The sequence below is a fragment of the Manis pentadactyla genome, chromosome 6, assembly GCF_030020395.1.
Source record: "Manis pentadactyla isolate mManPen7 chromosome 6, mManPen7.hap1, whole genome shotgun sequence".
In the NCBI taxonomy this organism is placed as follows: domain Eukaryota; kingdom Metazoa; phylum Chordata; class Mammalia; order Pholidota; family Manidae; genus Manis; species Manis pentadactyla.
In genome coordinates, this window is record NC_080024.1 from 36,031,443 (window position 1) to 36,052,821 (window position 21,379).

At 34.2% G+C, this 21,379-nt stretch overlaps 1 protein-coding gene across 3 annotated transcripts in view; it reads left to right on the forward strand.

Annotated features, from left to right (window-relative positions):
• NAB1 (NGFI-A binding protein 1) overlaps window positions 1-21,379 on the forward strand; it is a 103,847-nt gene that overhangs the window by 18,412 nt on the left and 64,056 nt on the right. For 2 of the 3 annotated variants that reach the window (XM_057503720.1, XM_036927940.2), the window contains exons 3-6: window positions 4,174-4,307; window positions 6,651-6,702; window positions 16,579-16,668; window positions 18,270-18,432. In XM_057503720.1, the coding sequence (XP_057359703.1) occupies window positions 4,174-4,307; window positions 6,651-6,702; window positions 16,579-16,668; window positions 18,270-18,432 (439 nt within the window). The remainder of the gene's footprint in view (window positions 1-4,173; window positions 4,308-6,650; window positions 6,703-16,578; window positions 16,669-18,269; window positions 18,433-21,379) is intronic. The other variant, XM_057503718.1, reaches the window with a different exon arrangement.

The window sequence follows — 21,379 nt, forward strand, 5'->3', positions numbered from 1 at the left end:
GCTTTGTTGTTATACTCCACAGATGAGTCAAATCATTTGGTACTTGTCTTTCTCTGCCTGGCTTATTTCACTGAGCATAATACCTTTTTGCTCCATCCATGTTGTTGCAAATAGTAGGATTTGTTTTCTTCTTATGGCTGAATAATATTCCATTGTGTATATGTACCACATCTTCTTTATCCATTGATCTACTGATGGACACTTAGGTTGCTTCCATTTCGTGGCTATTGTAAATAGTGCTGCAATAAACATAGGCGTGCATATGTTTTTTTGAATTTGGGATCCTGTATTCTTAGGGTAAATTCCTAGGAGTGGATTTCCTGGGTCAAATTGTATTTCTATTTTTAGTTTTTTGAGGAACCTCCATATTGCTTTTCACAATGGTTGAACTAATTTACATTCTCACCAGCAGTGTAGGGGGGCTCCCCTTTCTCCACATCCTCGCCAACACTTGTTGTTGTTTGTCTTTTGGATGTTGGCCATCCTAACTGGTGTGAGGTGACATTGTGGTTTTAATTTGCATTTCTCTTATGATTAGCTATGTGGAGCATCTTTTCATGTGCCTGTTGGCCATCTGAATTTCTTCTTTAGAGAACTGTCTATTCAGCTCCTCTGCCCATTTTTTAATCAGATTATTTGCTTTTTGGTTGTTGAGGTGCGTGAGCTCTTTCTGTATTTTGGATGTCAACCCTTTATTGGATATGTCATATATGAATATATTCTCCCATACTGTAGGATGCCTTTTTGTTCTACTGATGGTGTCCTTTGCTGTACAGAAGCTTTTTAGTTTGATATAGTCCCACTTGTTCATTTTTACTTTTGTTTCCCTTGCCTGAGGAGATATGTTCATGAAAAAGTTGCTCATCTTTATATTCAAGAGAGTTTTGCCTATGTTTTCTATGAGTGTTATGGTTTCATGACTTACATTCAGGTCTTTGATCCATTTCAAGTTTACTTTTGTGTATGGAGTTAGAGAGTAATACAGTTTCATTGTCTTACATGTAGTTGTCCAGTTTATAATTAATAAGTTTTTAATTTTAAAAGTCTAATTGTAAATGATGGAAAGCTGACTTTAAGAAATCTTTCACATGAAGATGTGAATGGAATTTTGGTATTTTTAGCCTTAAAAAGAGGAAGTGGAGGATATAAGTAAACCAGTCAGAAAGAATATCTTATTTTATGCTTTTAACAAAATTAGTAACTTAGAATTTTTAAAAAGCTACTAGCATGGTGCTGCAGTGAGTGACTACTGTTTTGGAGTATTTGTATCGTTTTCGTTTTTAAGTATGTCATAATAGTTGATTTAATTATTAGCAACTGAGAGCAGAAATATAGAAAATACAGAAATACATTTTTGAGGGGGAAGCTTGATGAATCTGCTTCTTCTTATACCTTGAGGTGAACTATAGTTATTTCTTTATCCTTAGTTTCTACCAGAAGGCTCCCTGAGGAGGAGGGCCTGGAGAGTTCAGTTTGCTTTTTTAGTCTGTTAAGTCTGAATTGAATAACTAAAGACTGTGTTTCTATTGCTGGCAGGATGATGGAAGGAATACCAGAACAATGTTACCAGTTTATATTGAAAAGTTATTTTCTGTGGTGTGCATAAGCTGGTACTTCAGAAATGTTGTCAATGAAAATATCTTACAATCAAAAGTTCTCCATACTAATTTAGATTTACCAGTACAAAAAAGAAACAGCTACATAAAAAGCAACTTGAGAAGGGTCTTCAAGGTTATTGTAGCTACTGCTAAGCTGAAATTGAATTTATTTAGGAAATTAAAGTACATTTCACTTTCATCTCCAATATGTTGTGTCTTTCAGAAGCACTTAGGGAAGAGACTGATCTGTTGATGATTGTTTAGAAGGAGGGGAGAAGGCTGAAAATAAATTTTCCTATAATGCTTTCATATTCTGATATGGATTTAAAATAGGAAGCCTGGACTTATTAATAACCTTGTTGGTAGTAGCCAAATTATTTGAGAATAAATGAGTGTAAATTACAGTTGGAAATCTAGAGAAGAGTATGTTAGATATCTAATGTATATCACACCATATACCATATACAATAACACATTCTAGATGGATTAAGTACTTAAATGGGAAAAATAAAACTCTTCTAAATTATGGGAGAACATTTATGTATTGGTAGGGTGAGAAGGGAGTTTCTATTTCTGGCACCAATGATAAAAACTATAAGGCTAATGACAAACTAATGAAAAAGAAACCCCAGTACATGTGATGAAAATTTAATGATTTTAATGCATAAAGAATTCCTAAAGACCCTAAGAAACAAAATAGTGCAAAAGAAGAAACAGGCAACTGCCATGAGCAAGCAGATTTTAGTATAAGTCAAAAATATAAGAAAAAGGTTAAGTTTTACAGTCAAAGAAATGCAAACTATATCCAAATGTCATTGCAAATGTGTCAAGTAGGTAAAGCTTTTAAAAGTTAATAACCAGTGTTGGTCCAAATCCTGGGAAATGGACTCTCATATAATTGTAGGTAGCATTATGATTTGGAGCAACTTTTCTGTAGAGTAATAAGGTGAAATATATAAGTCTCTTAAAATTTAATATATCCTGTGACCTAGCAAGTCTATTTGTAGGAATTATTGGAAGAAAATAGTTGAATATATGTGCAAAGATGCACATTTTTAAGAATGTTCTTTGTAGCTTTCTTTGTAGTACATGAAAAATTTGGGGTAGTTTAATGTCCAGAGTGAGGATGATTTAAGTAATGTATTGCTCTCCTACAGTGGAATATTTTATGTCCAGGTAGTAAAAATGATATTGTAAAGAATATTTAAATTCAGTGGTCAGTCAACAGATAGATAGTTAATGAGCATCCAACCCATTTCAGATATGGATGTAAACAAGCCAAGTCTCTGCCTTAATTCATGTTAAAAGTAAAAAAAACAGCATACATAAGTGCAAAAAGGGAGATTACAAATCTGTATTCCCATACTTATTTATATATTTACATATACATAGAAAAATATTGGAATAACATACATTAAAATATAAAGTGCTTCTGGATGGAAGAATTGCATGTTGCCTTAATTTTCTTCTTTTGCTTCTCTGTATTTTCAAAAATTTTGAATAACAAAAATTATTGTGAATAAAGTGGGATGCTTGGGTAGGAAGAAAGAGTAAATAAATGCCTGATTTCTTATGGAAGGAAGACAAGAACTAATACTAACAAAAACTTGGTCTCCTCCTCAATGGCAAATGAGTCCTTTGAGGTAGTGGTATTATCCCACTTTGCCTCTGAGAATACTGAGGCTCTGAGTGTTTACATAGAGGCATACAGCTGGCAAGTGATGGAGTAGTCCTCACCTCAGGTCTATCTGCTCTCAACTACCATTCTCTTTTGCCAGGAGTGAGTATGTGTCTTGCTTTTTTTTTTTAAAAAAAAGAAAAGGTGTTGTAACTCTTGGCAATTTACTATTTAAATTGACAAAAATTATGTGAAAAAAACCTTTCTAGCTTATTAAACAATTACAAGTTTTAGTTTAGGATAACATTTGCTGTTTTCAATGTTAGTAGAAGGTATTGGTCAACTAGAAACTTTCTATTGACAGTATTTTAACACTTAGATGAAGGAGTAGAATCAGATGAATCTTAAAGACCTTGATTTTCCATTATAGCCCTAATTTGTGATAACTCTATTTTTTACTAAGTGATTTGATATTTAACTAAAATTATTCAGTTATATTTCTTAAGAATTTTCATGTCAGTTCACATTGAAAAAAATATCTGTCAGACCACATGTATATTCACTTTTGGTTATTATCTAAATATTATATAAATAATATAAATATTATCACAATATCATGTAGTCAAATTCCTTGGCTTTTCATAAGAAAAATGAGATGCAGAACTTTTTTTTAACTTTTGTTTTTATTTTATTTGCTTTTCATAACTGTCATACCTAAACAAAAGTAAAGCATGTAAATATATAAAACCAGGATAATTGCTCAGTTTGTGTTATAAGAGATGGTAGTTGTCTTTTCTTCTTCAATTAGGCATTAAGACTAATTAGGAATAAGGACTAGCCTAATATTTGTAAGTTATGATTTAATTATACAATGATGTGACATTTTAATATTTTTAAGTGAAAAAAATTTTAACATTGATAAAATATAATTTTTAAAACTTTATTTTGGATATGCAGCTCACTGTTAATGAAGCAGCTGCTCAACTGTGTGTGAAGGATAATGCCCTGCTGACAAGAAGAGATGAACTTTTTGCTCTGGCTAGGCAGATTTCTCGAGAAGTCACTTATAAATATACTTACAGAACTACCAAGTAAGTGTTAAACTAATTGGCAGTATTTTTGCATTACTTGATAGAAGTAGAGCTTGGAATACCACCCATTGATAAAATATAAGCATTTCTGAAAAAGAAATGTGATTATAGTTCTATAAAATTAAACAGTGAAGTGACTTTTCAAAACATTATTGCCAAAGTGACTCTTGTTTCATTTAATTCTCTTTTGTCTGTCTGTTATTTTGGAAGTTCCTGGCACTACAGCGTTGTTCTGCTGGTGGTTTTAGACATTTCTTCTCTCACACAGATACCCTCGTTTTGAGTATTGTGATGGGATTCTAGTTAGTCAGCATTATAGACATATTTGTACAACTATTAACTACATGAACTCATTGAACTCTCTGAGGAAGTAGCATGGTGTCTTTTGCAAGGTGTTTGCAATCCAATGAGAGTATCTGAATAGGTAAAAAGATTTCATTGACCAGTATTTAAGGGAAAATTGGGAGATACTAGCTTACTAGCAAGTGGAATATGGAACATGCATTTGAAATAAACAATGTTGAAAAGCAATGGTAATTTTAAAATTTAACATAAATGCACCATATTTTTCTTCATCTTATCTTTACGTGAACCCTAAGCATTGGTTTTATTCACTTGGTTCTGCATTGACCCTGATTTCCAGCGCACATCAGTTAGGCATGCCATTGCTTTTTTGAGTAAATGGAATTGACTGCTTGCATTAGAGTGATGGAGTGTATGTTGAAAAATCACATCCAAAGCACCTTCCCCAGCCCTAATACATTACAATCTCTGGATGGATCCTTGGAATCCAAACTTTAATAAGCATCCCAGATAATTCTTGTGCATATTCAAGTTTGAAAACCACCATTATATGCATTTGCTTATCACCATTTTCCCTAACTCATAACAGCTACATTTTCTGCCCTTCCCTAAAGGATCCACATATTTACAAATTGACAAGTAAAATTACACAGAATAAATGAACAGGGTAAGAATATGCAGCAATATTACAGGATTATTTATAAGATTTTTTTGTTATAGTTACATAATCAAGAGCTGGTTTGATGACTTTACATTTTCTTCACTATACTATACAAAATTCTTTCTGAGTGCTTTCTTTTAAGTAATTTTTTAAAATCAAAGTTCTGTAAACCTTGAAATACCATTTGCATGATTTAAGAAGTCATTTAGTACACAGGGCTTACTATGAAATTTGGCAGATCCCCTGTTCCATCCCCTTTCCCTTCTGAATACACCCCAGAGGCAAATGCTTTCAGCAGTTTTTAGCTGTTTCTTATAGTATTTACATTTATATCTCTTCTTTTAAGTTAAATATATTTTTTAAATACATAACACTTTTACATAATGTAGGAGCCACACTGTAAATAGGTAATACAAAAAAGTTGAACTCCCACTCCTGTCTCTTTTTATCGCTGTTTCTCTCCTCAACATAGGTAGTTTTATTAGTTTCTGTTTCATCCTTCCAGTGCTTGTTTATGCACATGTAAACAAATACAAATGTATTTTCTCATTTTTACCTTTTTTTTCAAAAAAGCAATAGATAGCACATATCTGTGTTATTCTATATTTTGCTTTTAACATATTGGAGATCTTGCTATATTAGTATGTGAACATATTCCTCAGATTCTACAGCTACATGGTATTGCATTATGTGGATATACCATGATTCACTTAACCAGTCTGCTATTGATGGATATTTGAGTTGTTTCTAGTCTTTTGTCATAAATACAATAAATAACATACAATCATAATGATATTTTATTGATTCTGAGATACAATTTTTCACATTTTAACATCTTTTAAGGTATAATTTAACAACTAATGACTTACAGTTTAATTGTCAGTAGTGTTTGCTATATGTATAGGTACCTCTGAGATAGATTCCCAGCAGAGAAAACTAGGTTAAGAGAAAGTACATCTATAGTTTCAGTGAATAGACAAAATGTATTTTAATCTTATGCATCCTTAAGCATTCACCTCATAAATGGTCATGTTTGTCATTTTATCCTAAATTGTTCCTACTGATCCATAAGAGGATATCATGAAATACAGTCATCCTTCATATTTTTTCCTTTTTCATTATGTGATAATCATTGCATACTTATTGAGTACTTTCTGTTAGGGAAGTTCTTAGGTAGTGGCCTTTTAAAATGTATGTAACTGTCTGTATATTTCCTTAATATTAGTTTAGAAACCATGAAAACTCTCCTTAATTATTTCACTGTTCATTATGAATGTCTTCTGGTACGTGGTTATATGTTCTGGTGGAAGTTTGTAGATTGAGATGCCTTTAAATAAAATTTGTTGCCTTCTCAAGTTTTTCTCTCTCATTCCTCTCAGGTCAAAATGTGGAGAAAGAGATGAATTATCTCCAAAGAGAATTAAAGTAGAGGTATGATTATTTATTATATTTGCTATATGTTAGCTTACTGCTAGTTCAAACTAAAAGAAAGGATCGTCACATAAACTAGTGAAAAATGTTTATCGTAAAGTCTTAAAAACAGTACAGAATTTTGTTGCTTTGAAGTGATTTGAACTAGAATATTAAAGTAAATTCTTAGAAGGAAACAACATTGATGAGAGATCAGTGTCCAATTAGTTTATCAAAGGTTGACTTATAAACACCTGTTTCTTACAGATTTACAGTTTTATTGATTAAACTATTCCTTTTATAATCTTATTTACATCATTAGTCATCAAATACATTCAGAGAAACTAAGGTTAATTTCTTTATGTTAATGAATCTGAGATAAATGACAATTTAGTAACTGCAAGTTACAGAGACCTTACAGTAATTAAAGCCTCTTAGAGGATCATGTTGGAGCTTGTTCTTTTGGTTTTAGACCTGCAAGTGTTAAGGTGGGGAATTGAAAGAACAATGTGCTTTTCTTAGGGCTTTCAGAGTTATGGATTAGTTTCAGCACTACTGTTCCTTAATTTGGATTGAATACTTTTTTTAAAGGCCAGTATACAGCAGAGTAGAAATTTGAAGTCAGGTGGCTCCTTCCTTCTTTTCTTGGGCAAGGATGGGGATCAGTATTCCCTTACCCATCTGTCATTTCATTTAAAGTTAAAAGCAAGTATGCTACATTTCCAACATCAAATTATTCTTATTAAGCATTTGTTTGTATGGAATAATCTTTCATTCATACCAATGCCAGAGTTATCTTTTAAAAACATAAAAATCCATTTCTTGTTTAAGTCTTTCCAATGGCTTTCTACTGTACCCAGAATAAAATTTACACTTTTTCCTGAGGCATCTAACACCATGCATGATCTGACTCTGGTTTTTATCTCTAACCTCATTTGCAACCATGTTTTCCCCATTTACTGTGTCCCAGCTATACAGACCAATTTTCTGTTGCTGGAACATGCCAAACTCATTTGTGCCTCAGTGTGCACTCTTTGTTCCCCTGACTTCTCTGCCCCCCTTTCTTGCCTCCAAATCACATTTAGGCTCATTCTCTCTTTTTTTTTTTTTCATAGCTCTTGCCAGTATCTGAAACATTACATATTTGTTTTTAATTTATTATTATTCTGCCCTATTAGATGAGAATAGTGCTTTTATCTGTCTAGCCACTACTTTATACTCAGACTTTAATATAGTGCTTTACACTTAATAGGCACTTAATAAAACAAACCTTTTAGATGACATAATAAATGGCTATTGATAAGAATCTTTGACTTCTAAAAACTCGAGTCTAAAGCAGTGGTTCTCAAAGAAGAGAAGATTTTTGTCCAAAAAGGGCGCATTTAAAAAAATAACACATTCATATTTGTAATCTACCTCACTGTTAGCTCTGAAGTGATATTTAAGATGAGGTAGCCTCAGATACTACTCAGAAATTTTGTTTTCTAAAAGGCCATTGAAAGATGAGCTAACTAATGAAATAGTTTTGTCATTGTGCCCCAAGATGATGAGTAAAAGAGGATCTTAGCCTAACTCCAGTAGGATTAGGACTACCATGGAAAGGAAAGGTAGGTAAACAGAAGCTACTAAGAGGGCATGCACTGTTGGAAGCTGAGAGGAAGGAAGGTACAGGCTTAATGCGGTGCAGGAAAAGTAATCAGCTCCTCTAGAAATTATGTCTGCCTTTGTGTCTCACCATTGCCCTCCACCCCCTGCCAAGTGATCATAATTCAAGCTGTTCCTACATTTAAGCCCATTTCCTTTTTTGTCTAGCTTCAGAGATCACTTTTGAACACTGAAGTTTGAGATCATCCATCTCATTGGACTGTTTGACCTATAGTTTTTTCTTCTTAAGGCTATATCGATAAGTCTTTCAGACCCTCTCAATGGCCCTGATCTCCAATTTAAGCAAATTGTTTCTTATAACTAGTTACAGTGTTTCGAGTTTGACTTAAGGAGCTCAGTCAGAGTTTTGGGTTATAACAATAGAAGTGACCCTTCTATTCCTTGAGATATGTTACATTTACTGATAACTGAATTCCATACTGTTCATTATAGAATTACGTACATTATATAATTACATGTGATATCTATAACTATATCATATAAACATAAGATATATTTAAATATATCATTGTTTTACTAGAGTTCACAAAGCTATTCTAACAGTTCCAGATTTAGAACAAAATCCATGTTTCCTTTTTGTGAGAATAAAAATTCTAACTCTTCCTAAATAAGACAAGTGACAAACTCCAAGCTGCTTTAAATGTTCTTATAGAACCTAAATTCTTGATTTTGTTTCCCAGAAATAAATAGGGGCTTTCACTTTGAATTTAGGACAGTAGTTTATACTTTTTTTTTGTTGGCTTCTTTAGTTTTAATTTCGTTTTGTTTTTTTCTTAGTTTTTTTAAAAGCGCTCACATATTGCCGGGCATCATATCTCTTCAAAGTGTGTGTGTGTGTGTGTGTGTGTGTGTATGTCTGTGTCTGTCTGTGTGTCTGTGTATACTACACATGTATGTAGTGTATTCCTTTGCAAAATATACAACAGTGGTATAAATTCTTGTCTAAATTCTCTAGTGTATTCCAAATCAAATTTGAGATACTAGAGTTGTTCATTTGGTTCTGGAAGCTGATACTGAGATAGTATTGGCTGTGTAGGGTTACTTACTTCCATAAGAAGACTCTTCACCAAGTATAAGTGCTTTGTTTATGTCTCCTGTTTATGTGGCTACTGGGGAGGGGGGGAATTTCTGGCATGAGAAGAGACCAGGGGAGGCCCTATTGAGGAGATAACTATTTAAGCTGGGTTTTAAATGAAGGGTAGAATCTTAGAAGGTAGGAATGTGGGGTGGAGGATGGAGGTGCATTACAAAAACAAACTAGCATCAACAAAAACACAGAGATAAGACAATACTCTATATTTAGAGAACAGTGAGACCAGTTTGTCTAGAATATGTGACTGACACAAAGGACTTCATAAGTAAAACTAGAAAGATTTTAGAATTCTTTAAATATAGTGTTTCTCTGATTTCATTTGAATATTTCTTTTGTGCTTCTTAGCTTACAAAGCATCACTTAAAAACAAGTAATACAAAGATAAGCTTAGCCTGTTATACTTTATATTGTAAAGTATAACAGATTCCTAATTACTAGGCCCAAGTTAATGAGACAATTTTTCTTTTCCCTTTCATCTCAATTTTTCCAAAATCTTTAACAACAAATTAGCATGCCAAATTGCTGATTTTCTTCCATCTTGAAAGGATAATTTTTACATTGAACAAAAAGAAATAGAATGTCCAGCAGATAAAATAGAAATGACATCAAAATAGACATGTGAGAGGAAAAAGAAACTTTCTTGCATACCATTTCAGTGCATTAGGATATATGAAGAAAACCAATGCTGTGTTCAAGTTCCATAACATGTTTTCTTGTTATTAAATGCTGTATTCTCTTGATCTGTTTGTGAAGGTTCGGTGGAATGAAGTTTTAAAATCCACTTTTGATTTTTCTCCTCTTATGTGGTAGGTTGTTACCCACTAGGGCTAGTTAGCTATTTACTTGTTTTTGTTGTTAAATATTAGAATATATGTTTTAGCGAAGTACTCAGGATAATCTGCTATCCTTAAAAGTGCTCCTTCCTACAGGGGATGTTAGATATTAAAAAACAGCGTTTTTAAACTTTATTTCTATGATTCCTAGAATATATGAGATAGACACACAAGAAAAGGCCTGCTAACTTGGGGACACTTTAGGTGTAATCCATTATTTGGAATGAAGCCTCTAGGGAAAGTACCTTTTCAATCTTATACATTAGTAATTGAGGTTTGGGAATAGTTCTGCCCGGGCTAGATGAATAGATTGTCCACCTGGAATACAACCGTCTGTGTGAAACACTTTCAGCTAAAATGAGAACAAATTATGCTTATTCTTTTCTTTTTATCAGATACTCCAAATCTAGCTCTGGGGCAGTTGTAAAACATAACTGCTTTTTGTTCACTCTGTTATACAGCTGTCTCTGCTAGGCATTTGAAATTCATTACCACAAACCTTTTCTGCCCTGTGTGGGGACTTTATGATTTCCATTTCTAGCCAAGGAGAGCCTCAGAAAGGCTCAGTAATGTGCCCAGGTTGCCACATTGCTGTCTAGTGTCAGAGCCAGGACTTCAAATCTAGCCTCGGTCTGACTCCTAAATTTCGAAGCAATACCATGCTCCTGGATGCTAATGAGTAGTCACAAAGTACCTTAGATGTGAAAAACACATTTAGAATTATACCTTTCTTCCTGCTAGTATGGTATGAAGGGCAAAGTGTGCACAGGACTGGTAGGTAGTGTTTGACAAAGGGGAAAGAGTGGCAGTTATTTTTTATTCTAAGGAAACTTATACAATAAACAATTATAAGTTTTGAGTAAAAAATTTAACAATATAAGCCTTAAAATGTGTTATAAGGCATTACCATTTGACAGACTTAATTCTTTAGAATGAGGAAAAATAGTATGTTGGAAAGATAAACAGTAAATCAAGAAAAATTAGTTAATTTATTTATACTGTACCTGCCACAGAATGTATTTAAGACAGCTTGACAACTAGTTAAAGGAGATGAAAAATCAAGAGGCAAAGCCCCTGGCACACTACTAGTCTTCCCCTAATTCTTTTTAAACATAAGCTAAAAGTGGATTTAGTTGATAGCCTTTCTTTTTCATTAAGAATATATCATGTTCCATGAACAAACCCTGTCATTATCTCCAGTGTTATGAATAATATCTTAGAAGAGAGGAAGGATATGTAAAACAACCAGTCTTAGGACCTGTGATGGTAGCTGGCTAAATGGGCTGTTACCATTTGGATCTCATCTGTAAATTGTCTTCATTCACTGAAAATGTGAGAGGCTAGGCAAAGAGATGAGAGGTGACAGCATTCTTGATCCTGTGTGGGCTGAGAGTGCAAAGCAATCAGAGATGACTGAATGAAAGACCTGAAGTGTTAATAGAGACCAGAAAGTCAGAGAATTGGGGCTTGAAAAAGAAAGAGAGGAAACATCTGTTAGCAGTTCCAGTGGGGGAGGAGGCGGGAGAGTGAAAAGGGGGAGGGAAGAGGGTCAGAATATGCACCCATGCTGTTACTAAGCTTGTTGTAAAGAAAGTTGGTCTAATTTGATGTAGACTCTTACCCTCTGGATCAGAAAAACAGAAGCATTGCAATCTGCTATTCATATAGAAAGTGTGAGTAGAAAAAGGAAAATGCACATGTGAGGCTGAGAACATCTGCTGGAACAAGTCATTTTAGAGAGCCAAGCAATGGCTTTAAAGCAGCTTGCTTGTTTTGGTGGGAAGGTGAGGAGGAATGGGGGTGGAGACTAATGGGATGAGAGTAGTTAGGTCATGAACAGCATCCCACCCTATTTCTTTTATTTTCTCAGTGCTCAGACTCAGTCTTGCCAGTAAGGGAACACTGTGATTAATGACAGCAGCCAAGAATATGACGTGAAGATAAATTGCTCATAGCATGGTACAGCTGGTTACCGCGGAAAAAACCTGAAAGGCGTAACAAAAGTCCTGCACCAAACAGTGTGAAGGAGACCAGTTTCTTGGGAATGTTCTCACTTTTATTTCTAAGTCATATAGTTTGGGTACCTGAGACCTTCTTTATATGTCATGAACTGATAAATGCTCAATCCTGTATTTTTCCCATCCACAATGAACCTGTCAAAGACTGTGAGAGAAAATCAGAATGACTAATGTACCCGGATTCAGAGAGACCACTGATTACTTACATATTGTTATTTATTGCTTATTACCTGTTTTTATTTCTCTTTATTAATGATGGATCAGTGTCCATTTTCCAAAAACTTTCTCATGTAGAGTTTGAAGTTCCCCCTTCCAGCTTTTACATATTTTCATGGTTGAATAATCCTGACAGTGGTGCCACCATATATTTATAGCAATGTGTGCTTTCCCAGTATTTACCATTTGCATTATTTTGTTGAATCCCCACAAAGCTCCATTAGTCAGATAAAGCAGTTGCTTTAATCTCCATTTAAAAATTGGGAACACTGGAAATAATGTTAACTTCCTTGCCTGAGGTCACACATCTGGCCTCTAACATGAGAAAACTAGATCACTTCTTCCTCCTGTAAGCTCCTTTAAGAGCAGTACTGAGACGTGGGAAGTTTGCTCTGGGCGCACTTGACTCAGGGCCTGTCAGTGAGCAGGAAACTCTCCAGTGCAGTTGTCCAGCCCTAAACTTGCTCCAAGCTGACAACTCTGCATCTGCCTACGGAGCCTATGTACAAGGGGCCTCTGTCACCAGCAGATCCCAATTGAATTTATCAACTTCCTGCTCACTGCCCAAGCCTCCTTCCTGGTTCTTGTGGATGCTACCACCAAACTTCTGGTTGCCAAGGCCATATCTCAGAAATTCATGTATTTCTCTGTTGCATCTGTCCAGGGCTAGGCCACTCTTCTCTGTCTTCACCACAGCCCTTTAGCCAGCTTTCCTACCACCATCTCTGCCACCCCCCAGTACATTGTCCCCATCCCATTCAAATTGGGCTTTCTAAAATGCAGTTCTGCTGGTCTCTTCCCTGTGACCCTCAGTGGCTTCTCTTTTTAGGAGAAAATCTAAAATTCTTAACATGGCTTACAAGGCCTGACAGAATTTGGCCTTGTGTATCTAACTTCTCTCACCACTCCCTCTTTCTGAGCATATTCCATGTTAGCTATATTTTATATTTTCCAACTTCTCAAGTGCATCCTGTTCTTTGTGCCTCCAGGTCTTTATATAAATTGCTCTCTTTCCTCTAGAGAACTCTCTCCTTTCAAGTCCCAGCCTAGATGGCATGCCGTCTGAGAATCCTCCTCTGATGCAGTGTTGGCTGCTTCAGCTAGCTTCAGTAGCATCCAAGGACTAAATTTATTTCTGAATCTCTTTGTCCATTTCCCTTTCTAGACTACATTTGTCAGGAAGGCAGCAGTCATTGTATTCCCAGCCTTGAGTTTAGAGTATAGAAACTGTTAGGCAACAAGATATTCTTGCTAATGAATAAACAAGTATTTCCAGATTTCCATTGTTCTTTTCACTAAAACAGTTCCCCACCAATATCATCAGTATTCTCTTGCTGGTTTTAGTGTTAAATGCCTTATTACTACTCATTATCTAAGATGTCTATACTATATAAATATCTCTAAAATTTATCTTGTCCACCTGTAACATAGAGATATAATAAGTTACTTATGGCATGCCACCTATTTTTACCGTGATTAAATTTGGTGGCTTTTGGGAGAACTTAATACATATCAGTGGCAAATATTTACTGGGTGATTTCTATGTGTGAAGCATTGTGTTAATAGGTGTTTTTCATGAATTAAAGTTAGCTGTGTGCTGTTGTCATCCCATTTTATAGATGAGGAAATAGAGAGATGAAACAGTCTGTCCAGTATCACAGCAAATAAGTAGTAGAACTGGATTTTGAACGCAGTGCAAACCACAGTTAAACTACTTCAGTTTATGAAAAACAAAGCTGTAAGAGAAATGCCTCTATTTAGTAATAGGAGTTTTATAAGTGTGCTAACTCCAGGATTTTATGGTTTGAGTACAGGCTTTGAAGTGGGTGTCTGTACCTGTAAAAAATGGTAAAATGAGGGAAACCCAGGGTTATTTCTGATGGGGAGTAAATGGAAATAATATATATATAAAGTATAGAACATAAGAAGAACTTATACAATGGAGGCACCTGAAAAATGTTAGCTGCTCTTATTTTCTAAGTCTTCTACTAGCTTACCTCATTGAACTTTAGAACTTAGAGGAGAGTTTGCTAAAAGAAAAAGTTGGATTTATGTCTCAGTAAGTTCTTAGGGGAAAAAATGGAACAAGTAAGAAAAAGTGTACTTTTCATTTAGATTTAGACTGTATATACTTGTAAAAGTTTATCTAGTTTAGTTAATGATTACATTCTATACATTCCTCTAAGCCAAGACCCCTTGGTCTTTCAGTGACCTAAAAAAGTAGATAATTTTAGTACTTTAAAAATGTTGATTATATGTTGACCCACCATAAAGCTTACACAAGACTGTCCCAAGATGTCAGCTTTATTTGCTCTTGACTCTGATTATTTCATTTCCTATCTTTGAATTTAAAAAATAGCAAATATAATGATTACTTGGGAAATGAATTTTGTTAGATGAAATCTTTAAAAACATGAGATCTACAGTGAGAAATAATTTTTTTAAAAAGGCCCTGATGGGGAAAATTTTTTGAACCAGTATCTCATATTTCAAACAGGTCAAGATATTTTACTATTATATCTCTTTGTGCTATGTTACTGTAAGAACTTTGGTTTTTAATGATTCACCCTTTGCTACAAATTCATAGCTTATATGGGAGAGATGTTTTCAGTAAAGTTACCAGAACCATGCTATTGTGGTGTTTGTACACATGTATAACATAGGGGAGAAATGTTTTGGAGGTTAATGACAATTTCTGCGAGGAGTCCTATTTTGAGTACAGTTACTAAAACCATGCTGTCATGATGTTTTTAGTTATAAATTTCATGTGGAGCAGTACGGGCAAAAAAGCCCAGCAACTTAAAAAAAGTAGTAGATGGATGGACATTTATACACATAACATAAAATAAGTTGAAGTGTTGTCCAGGAATAGAGTGCCTCAAGTGGGTTCTATTTAATATAAGAATTTAGTATGTATATTGATAAACTTATTCAGCAGTTACTACATATTAAAGGTAATATCTTACTTGTTTTATTTTGTCCTCACAACCCTAATAGATAGGTTCTTACCCTTATTTTTCACATGAGCAAACTAAAGTTCAGACAGATTAAGTTACTCATCCTTGTTAGGATATAGCTAGTAAGTGGTGAAATCAGAACATGAGTGCAGGTCTTCCTAATTCCAAAGCCCCACTCCATGTCATATGAGATGGCAAAGGAGAAATCACAAATCAACATGGAAGAATTCTTCTGAAATCCAGGTTAGGTATTATTGCACAGTACTTCAAAAAATTTTACTTTGGATCTTTATCACATGACATATAACAAAATAAATTACAGATGGGTTAAAGACTTAAATTTGAAAAACAAAGCAAACCACAAAATAAAGCTTTAGAAAAACTGGTGAGTAGATTTGAGGACTTACCAAATCTTTAAAGCAGAATACCCTTCTAACTATAACATTAGAAGAAATCACAAAATAAAAACAAAAATATATACAACTACATTATATAAAATAAAAAAATGTTTGAATATCAAAACAGAAATATAAATTGGCAACAGTTAAGAAGACACCACTTAGTACTGTCAAGGAAAACTGTCATATATGCTTATGGTATGATAATCAGTAAAGGCTATTGGGGAAAGTATGTGAAAGACATAAAAATTTTCATCCCTTTGCAGTAATTCTTCTAGTAATCTATTTTATTGGGTAATCTAAACTATGGAAATGGTATTTCTGTATATTTTTGCAGTGTTTTTCAAGCCAAAACTAAGGTAAAAAATATAAATGTCCAAAACGAGGGTAGTGATTTAGTAATGAACCATTAGATGAAATGTTATCAACAGTTATATATTAACAGTTATATATATCGTGAAGTCTGCATTCTGCTATAAAATAAGGTGGATGTTTAAATCTTTTTTTTTCATTTATGTTTTTACTGAGGTTACAACTGTACAAATAAGGTAATTGTACTATAAAAGACTGAAATGAAGTATTGTACATTAAAATTGTAATCATGATTGCTCTAGTAGTAGGATTAAGATCGTTTTCTTTGCTTTAATTTCTGAATTTTGATAAAATGGCTGTTTTATTTATAAACTAAGTAAAAAGGACTTATTCTTTGACCCACAGGATGGGTTTCCAGATTTCCAGGATCCCATGCAAACGCTCTATCAGCAGGCTAAAGCTAAGAATGAAGAACTTGCTGCTCTTAGTGCACAGGTGACAATAACTGCCAGTTAGTTATATTTCATAATATCTGTGGGTTGGAAAATAAATGGCTGCTTCAACTAGCTTCAGTAGCATCCAAGGACTGAATATATTTCTAGTTGTTTTTAAAATGTCATCTGATCTACAGCTGTATCAGTAAGATAGCAGTAACAACTTGGTTTGACTTGGTTTATGAGCAGAATCTTATACAGTTATACTTCTTTATTCTTGTAGTTTTGTAGGAACTAAGACTTTCTCTACTTAGGAAAACTCAAAAGAAGCAATTTGATACCCGGAAAACAGCCATGTTGACTATGGCTGTGTGTAATACAGCTCTGAGATAAAATAGTACTAGTTCTTAATAAACCATCCGGAGTTGACATTATAGCTATTGGTAAATCATTTTAATTCATGTATAATGAAGAATTACTAATATGTAGCTTCAGGCGCTTTTCCTAAGTTATCTGTGTATGCTGAAATTAATATTTTAAAAAGCTATTTCTGCAAATCATGCTTGAGAAAGCACAGTTTTATTCCTGTTGACTTTACCCTAGTGACTGCTTTTGGTCAGATTTAGTAGTTTTGTTTTGTTTTTCTATGTTAAGAGGATGAAAAATAGATTTTCCCCTCAAAAGTCTTACTGAAATTTTATCAGTTAATTAGTAACAAATTCAAATTACTTGAAGTTTTAGTTCCTTTTAATCTGGTTTATGTGCATTCAGAAAAAACACTATAAGCTTTTACCCTACTTTATGAATTAATATATTTTGCCTGTTGATTTTTATTGTTGTGAATCAGGATTTTTTGTAACTAATTTTGTATAGTAGCTTCCTTGTACTATTATATAGTAAGGTAGTGATTCATATCTGCATTTTGACTATTACCTCCTTGGCAAAATACCACATATATACTAAGTTTGAATATCACATATTAGTAATATAGAGCAGTACACAGAGAAGGAACTTAAAAGACACATGCAGAGATAAACTGTGTCAGTCAACTAATCGTGTATTTTAAAGCATCTTTTTATGATTGGTTGGGAAATACTGCAGTTTCATTCCATGATGACGGTGAAGATCCTCACTGGCACTGATGTTTTGCTGCATAATTTGCATTGTTTAATTTTAGTGGGTGGTGTGTTTTTCTTGTTCTTCTAGACAGCAGTTTTACACCTTTCTCCCCCAAACATACTGCCACCATTTCAGAGTCTGCGTAGTGCCAAATCCTAAAGTAAAAATGCCCTGTGTGTTAGAATCAGTTTATAGCAGATGTTGCTGTTGCTCTAAGGTTCTTTTTTTAAAAAAGTCTTTTAAAGGACTCAGTATTTTGCAAAACAAAGCTAAGGTTATTTTGCTTTTAAGCTGAAATGGATTTCTCTTTATAGGATTGAGCAGAAAGATTTTTTTCTTTGGCACAGAATCCAACATTTTATGTTTTAACGTGATGATATAGACATCTATGCATATTTATGGAATGTGTATACCACATGAAGTGTGAACTAATTTTAATGAATACTAAATTTATTTGCTGGAGTCTGAAATTGGCATCTTTAAACCATTAAAAAAAACTTTGCATGTTTTAGTTACTGATTTTATTTTTGCTTTACTTACTAGCAGCCTGAAAAGGTGATGGCAAAGCAGATGGAGCTCCTTGGCCCTCCAGCTGGCTATGAGAGACTGCAGCATGCTGAAAGAAGGCTGTCTGCAGGACTTTACAGGCAGAGCTCAGAAGAGCACAGCCCTAATGGCTTAGCTTGTGATAACCATGATGGACAAGGTACATCTCTAAAATGACCTACACCTTTATAGCTAACTACTATGTGCACTTCAAAGAGAAAAAAAATCTACTGATTTTTAACGTGATATTTTGTAGAGATTATTTTATAGATTCTCTATCAAAATTAAGTTTTAAGTTATCCCTTTTTCAAAAAAGGAAAGAATTCATCCTGCAAATTTAATATGTGAGGTTTTACATGATAAAGTTTTAACCTTATGATCCCTGAACAATAGCAAGCACATGCAGTTGACCTGTTCTTTGTAAAGGCTGAGTGGGAATGAGATGTAAACAGTACTGTTTTTTTTTCCCAGAGAAAGAGATTTCATGAGAGATGTTAATCATTTTTTTAAAAGAGCAAAATTTCATATTAGATTTCAAAAACAGATTTGTCTGTAAAATTTATCACATTTGGTTCCTAAGAAAATATGATAACTGCTTCTAAAATATTAGAACAAGAGTTCAAGAGATTTGAAGAGACAGTATAAGAATGGAGAGACTTGAAAAAATTTTGTCTTATTTCAGGCTTCACATTGGCCTATAGTTCCTGTGGAAATATTTTGTGTGCCATATACTTTGGAAATTGTTCTCCTAAACTTAGGTTTAGAAAGGTATAATTCATGAGTATTGCTACCATTTTTAAAAGTATTTCATTTTTTTTGTTCACATATGATGAAAATCTTGTGTCTTCAAGATTCAGTGACAACAAAGTCATTGTCATTCACTCATTCACCTGATACTTTTTAGTATCTCCTATGTTCCAGGCATGTTTCTAAGAATGAATAGATGAAAGATGAAGCAGTGAATAAGATGAAGTGCCTACTTGTTTGTAGCTTACATTCTAGTAGAGGGAGGTGTACAGTATATAATATACAGTATAGAAATATATCCTCTAGTTTCAAATGGTGATAATGTTTGAAGAAAAAATTATTATGTAGGACCTTTTTAAAAATATATATTACTGTTATACTTTCCTAGAGAATGGTTACTATTGTCAAAAAAATGAGATTTCTAAGTAAGAATACCATCTTGAGCATTCTCCAACTGTATAGAATATTACATATGTCAGCAGAATGGAATACTGGAGGAAAAGAACATTCTTCTTTTTTAGATACTACAGAAACTTTTTAGTTGAGTTATTAACTTCCCTAGTCATCCTTGATGGTTAAGAGTTAAGAAGCAAAAGCATTAATGAAAGATTTGATGACTAATTGGTGACACCAGGATAATTCACTATGGGGTAGCAGTTTTCTAAGTATGATAGATTGAGGGTTATGACAGATAATACGATTTGGTGTATAAAACTTTGTTTTGCCATATCTGTGCTAATTCTATTTGTTTTATGGATTTGCCATAGGATTTGTTTGTTCTTTTTAATAATAGGCAATTGGCTTGAAGCCACGTCTGTCTCTCTCTAGCATTTATTACTATGTGGTCAATGACATGCCTTGGTAAATGGCTGTGCTAGTAAGATGCCTTACAGAGGGCATGGGTTGTATGCCAAAGCTGGCGTGTTACTGGAGGTCTCAGTCATTTGTTTATTTTAGTTCATGTGTAGCTCTTAAAAATGTACTGGCAGAATATATGATAAACCCACAGCTAACATCATACTGAACAGCGAGAGGCTGAAAGCTTTTCCTCTGAGGTCGGGAACAAGATAGGGATGCCCACTCTCCCCACTGTTATTCAACATAGTACTGGAGGTCCTAGCCACAGCAATTAGACAAAACAAAGAAATACAAGGAATCCAGATTGGTGAAGAAGTCAAACTGTCACTATTTGCAGATGACATGATATTGTACATAAAAAACCCTAAACACTCCACTGCAAAACTACTAGAACTAATATCGGAATTCAGCAAAGTTGCAGGATACAAAATTAACACACAGAAATCTGTGGCTTTCCTATACACTAACAATGAACTAATAGAAAGAGAAATCAGTAAAACAATTCCATTCACAGTAGCATCAAAAAGAATAAAATACCTAGGAATAAACCTAACCAAGGAAGTGAAAGACCTATACCCTGAAAACTACAAGACACTCTTAAGAGAAATTAAAGAGGACACTAATGAATGGAAACTCAACCCATGCTCCTGCCTAGGAAGAATTAATATCGTCAAAATGGCCATCCTGCCCAAAGCAATATACAGACTCGATGCAATCCCTGTCAAATTACCAACAGCATTCTTCAGTGAACTGGAACAAATAGTTCAAAAATTCATATGGAACCGTCAAAGACCCCGAATTGCCAGCGCAATCCTGAGAGGGAAGAATAAAGTGGGGGATCTTGCTCCCCAACTTCAAGCTCTACTACTAAGCCACAGTAATCAAGACAATTTGGTACTGGCACAAGAACAGAGCCACAGACCAGTGGAACAGAATAGAGACTCCAGACATTAACCCAAACATATATGGCCAATTAATATTTGATAAAGGAGCCATGGACATACAATGGGGAAATGACAGTCTCTTCAACAGATGGTGCTGGCAAAACTGGACAGCTACATTTAAGAGAATGAAACTGGATCACTGTCTAACCCCATACACAAAAGTAAACTCCAAATGGATCAAAGACCTGAATGTAAGTCATGAAACCATAAAACTCTTAGAAAAAAACATAGGCAAAAATAACATGGACATAAACATGAGTGACTTCTTCATGAACATATCTCCCCGGGCAAGGGAAACAAAGGCAAAAATGAACAAGTGGGACTATATCAAGCTAAAAAGCTTCTGTACAGCAAAGGACACCATCAATAGAACAAAAAGGTATCCTACAGTATGGGAGAACATATTCATAAATGACAGATCCGATAAAGGATTGACATCCAAAATATATAAAGAGCTCACACACCTCAACAAACAAAAAGCAAATAATCCAATTAAAAAATGGGCAGAGGAGCTGAATAGACAGTTCTCTAAAGAAGAAATCCAGATGGCCAAAAGGC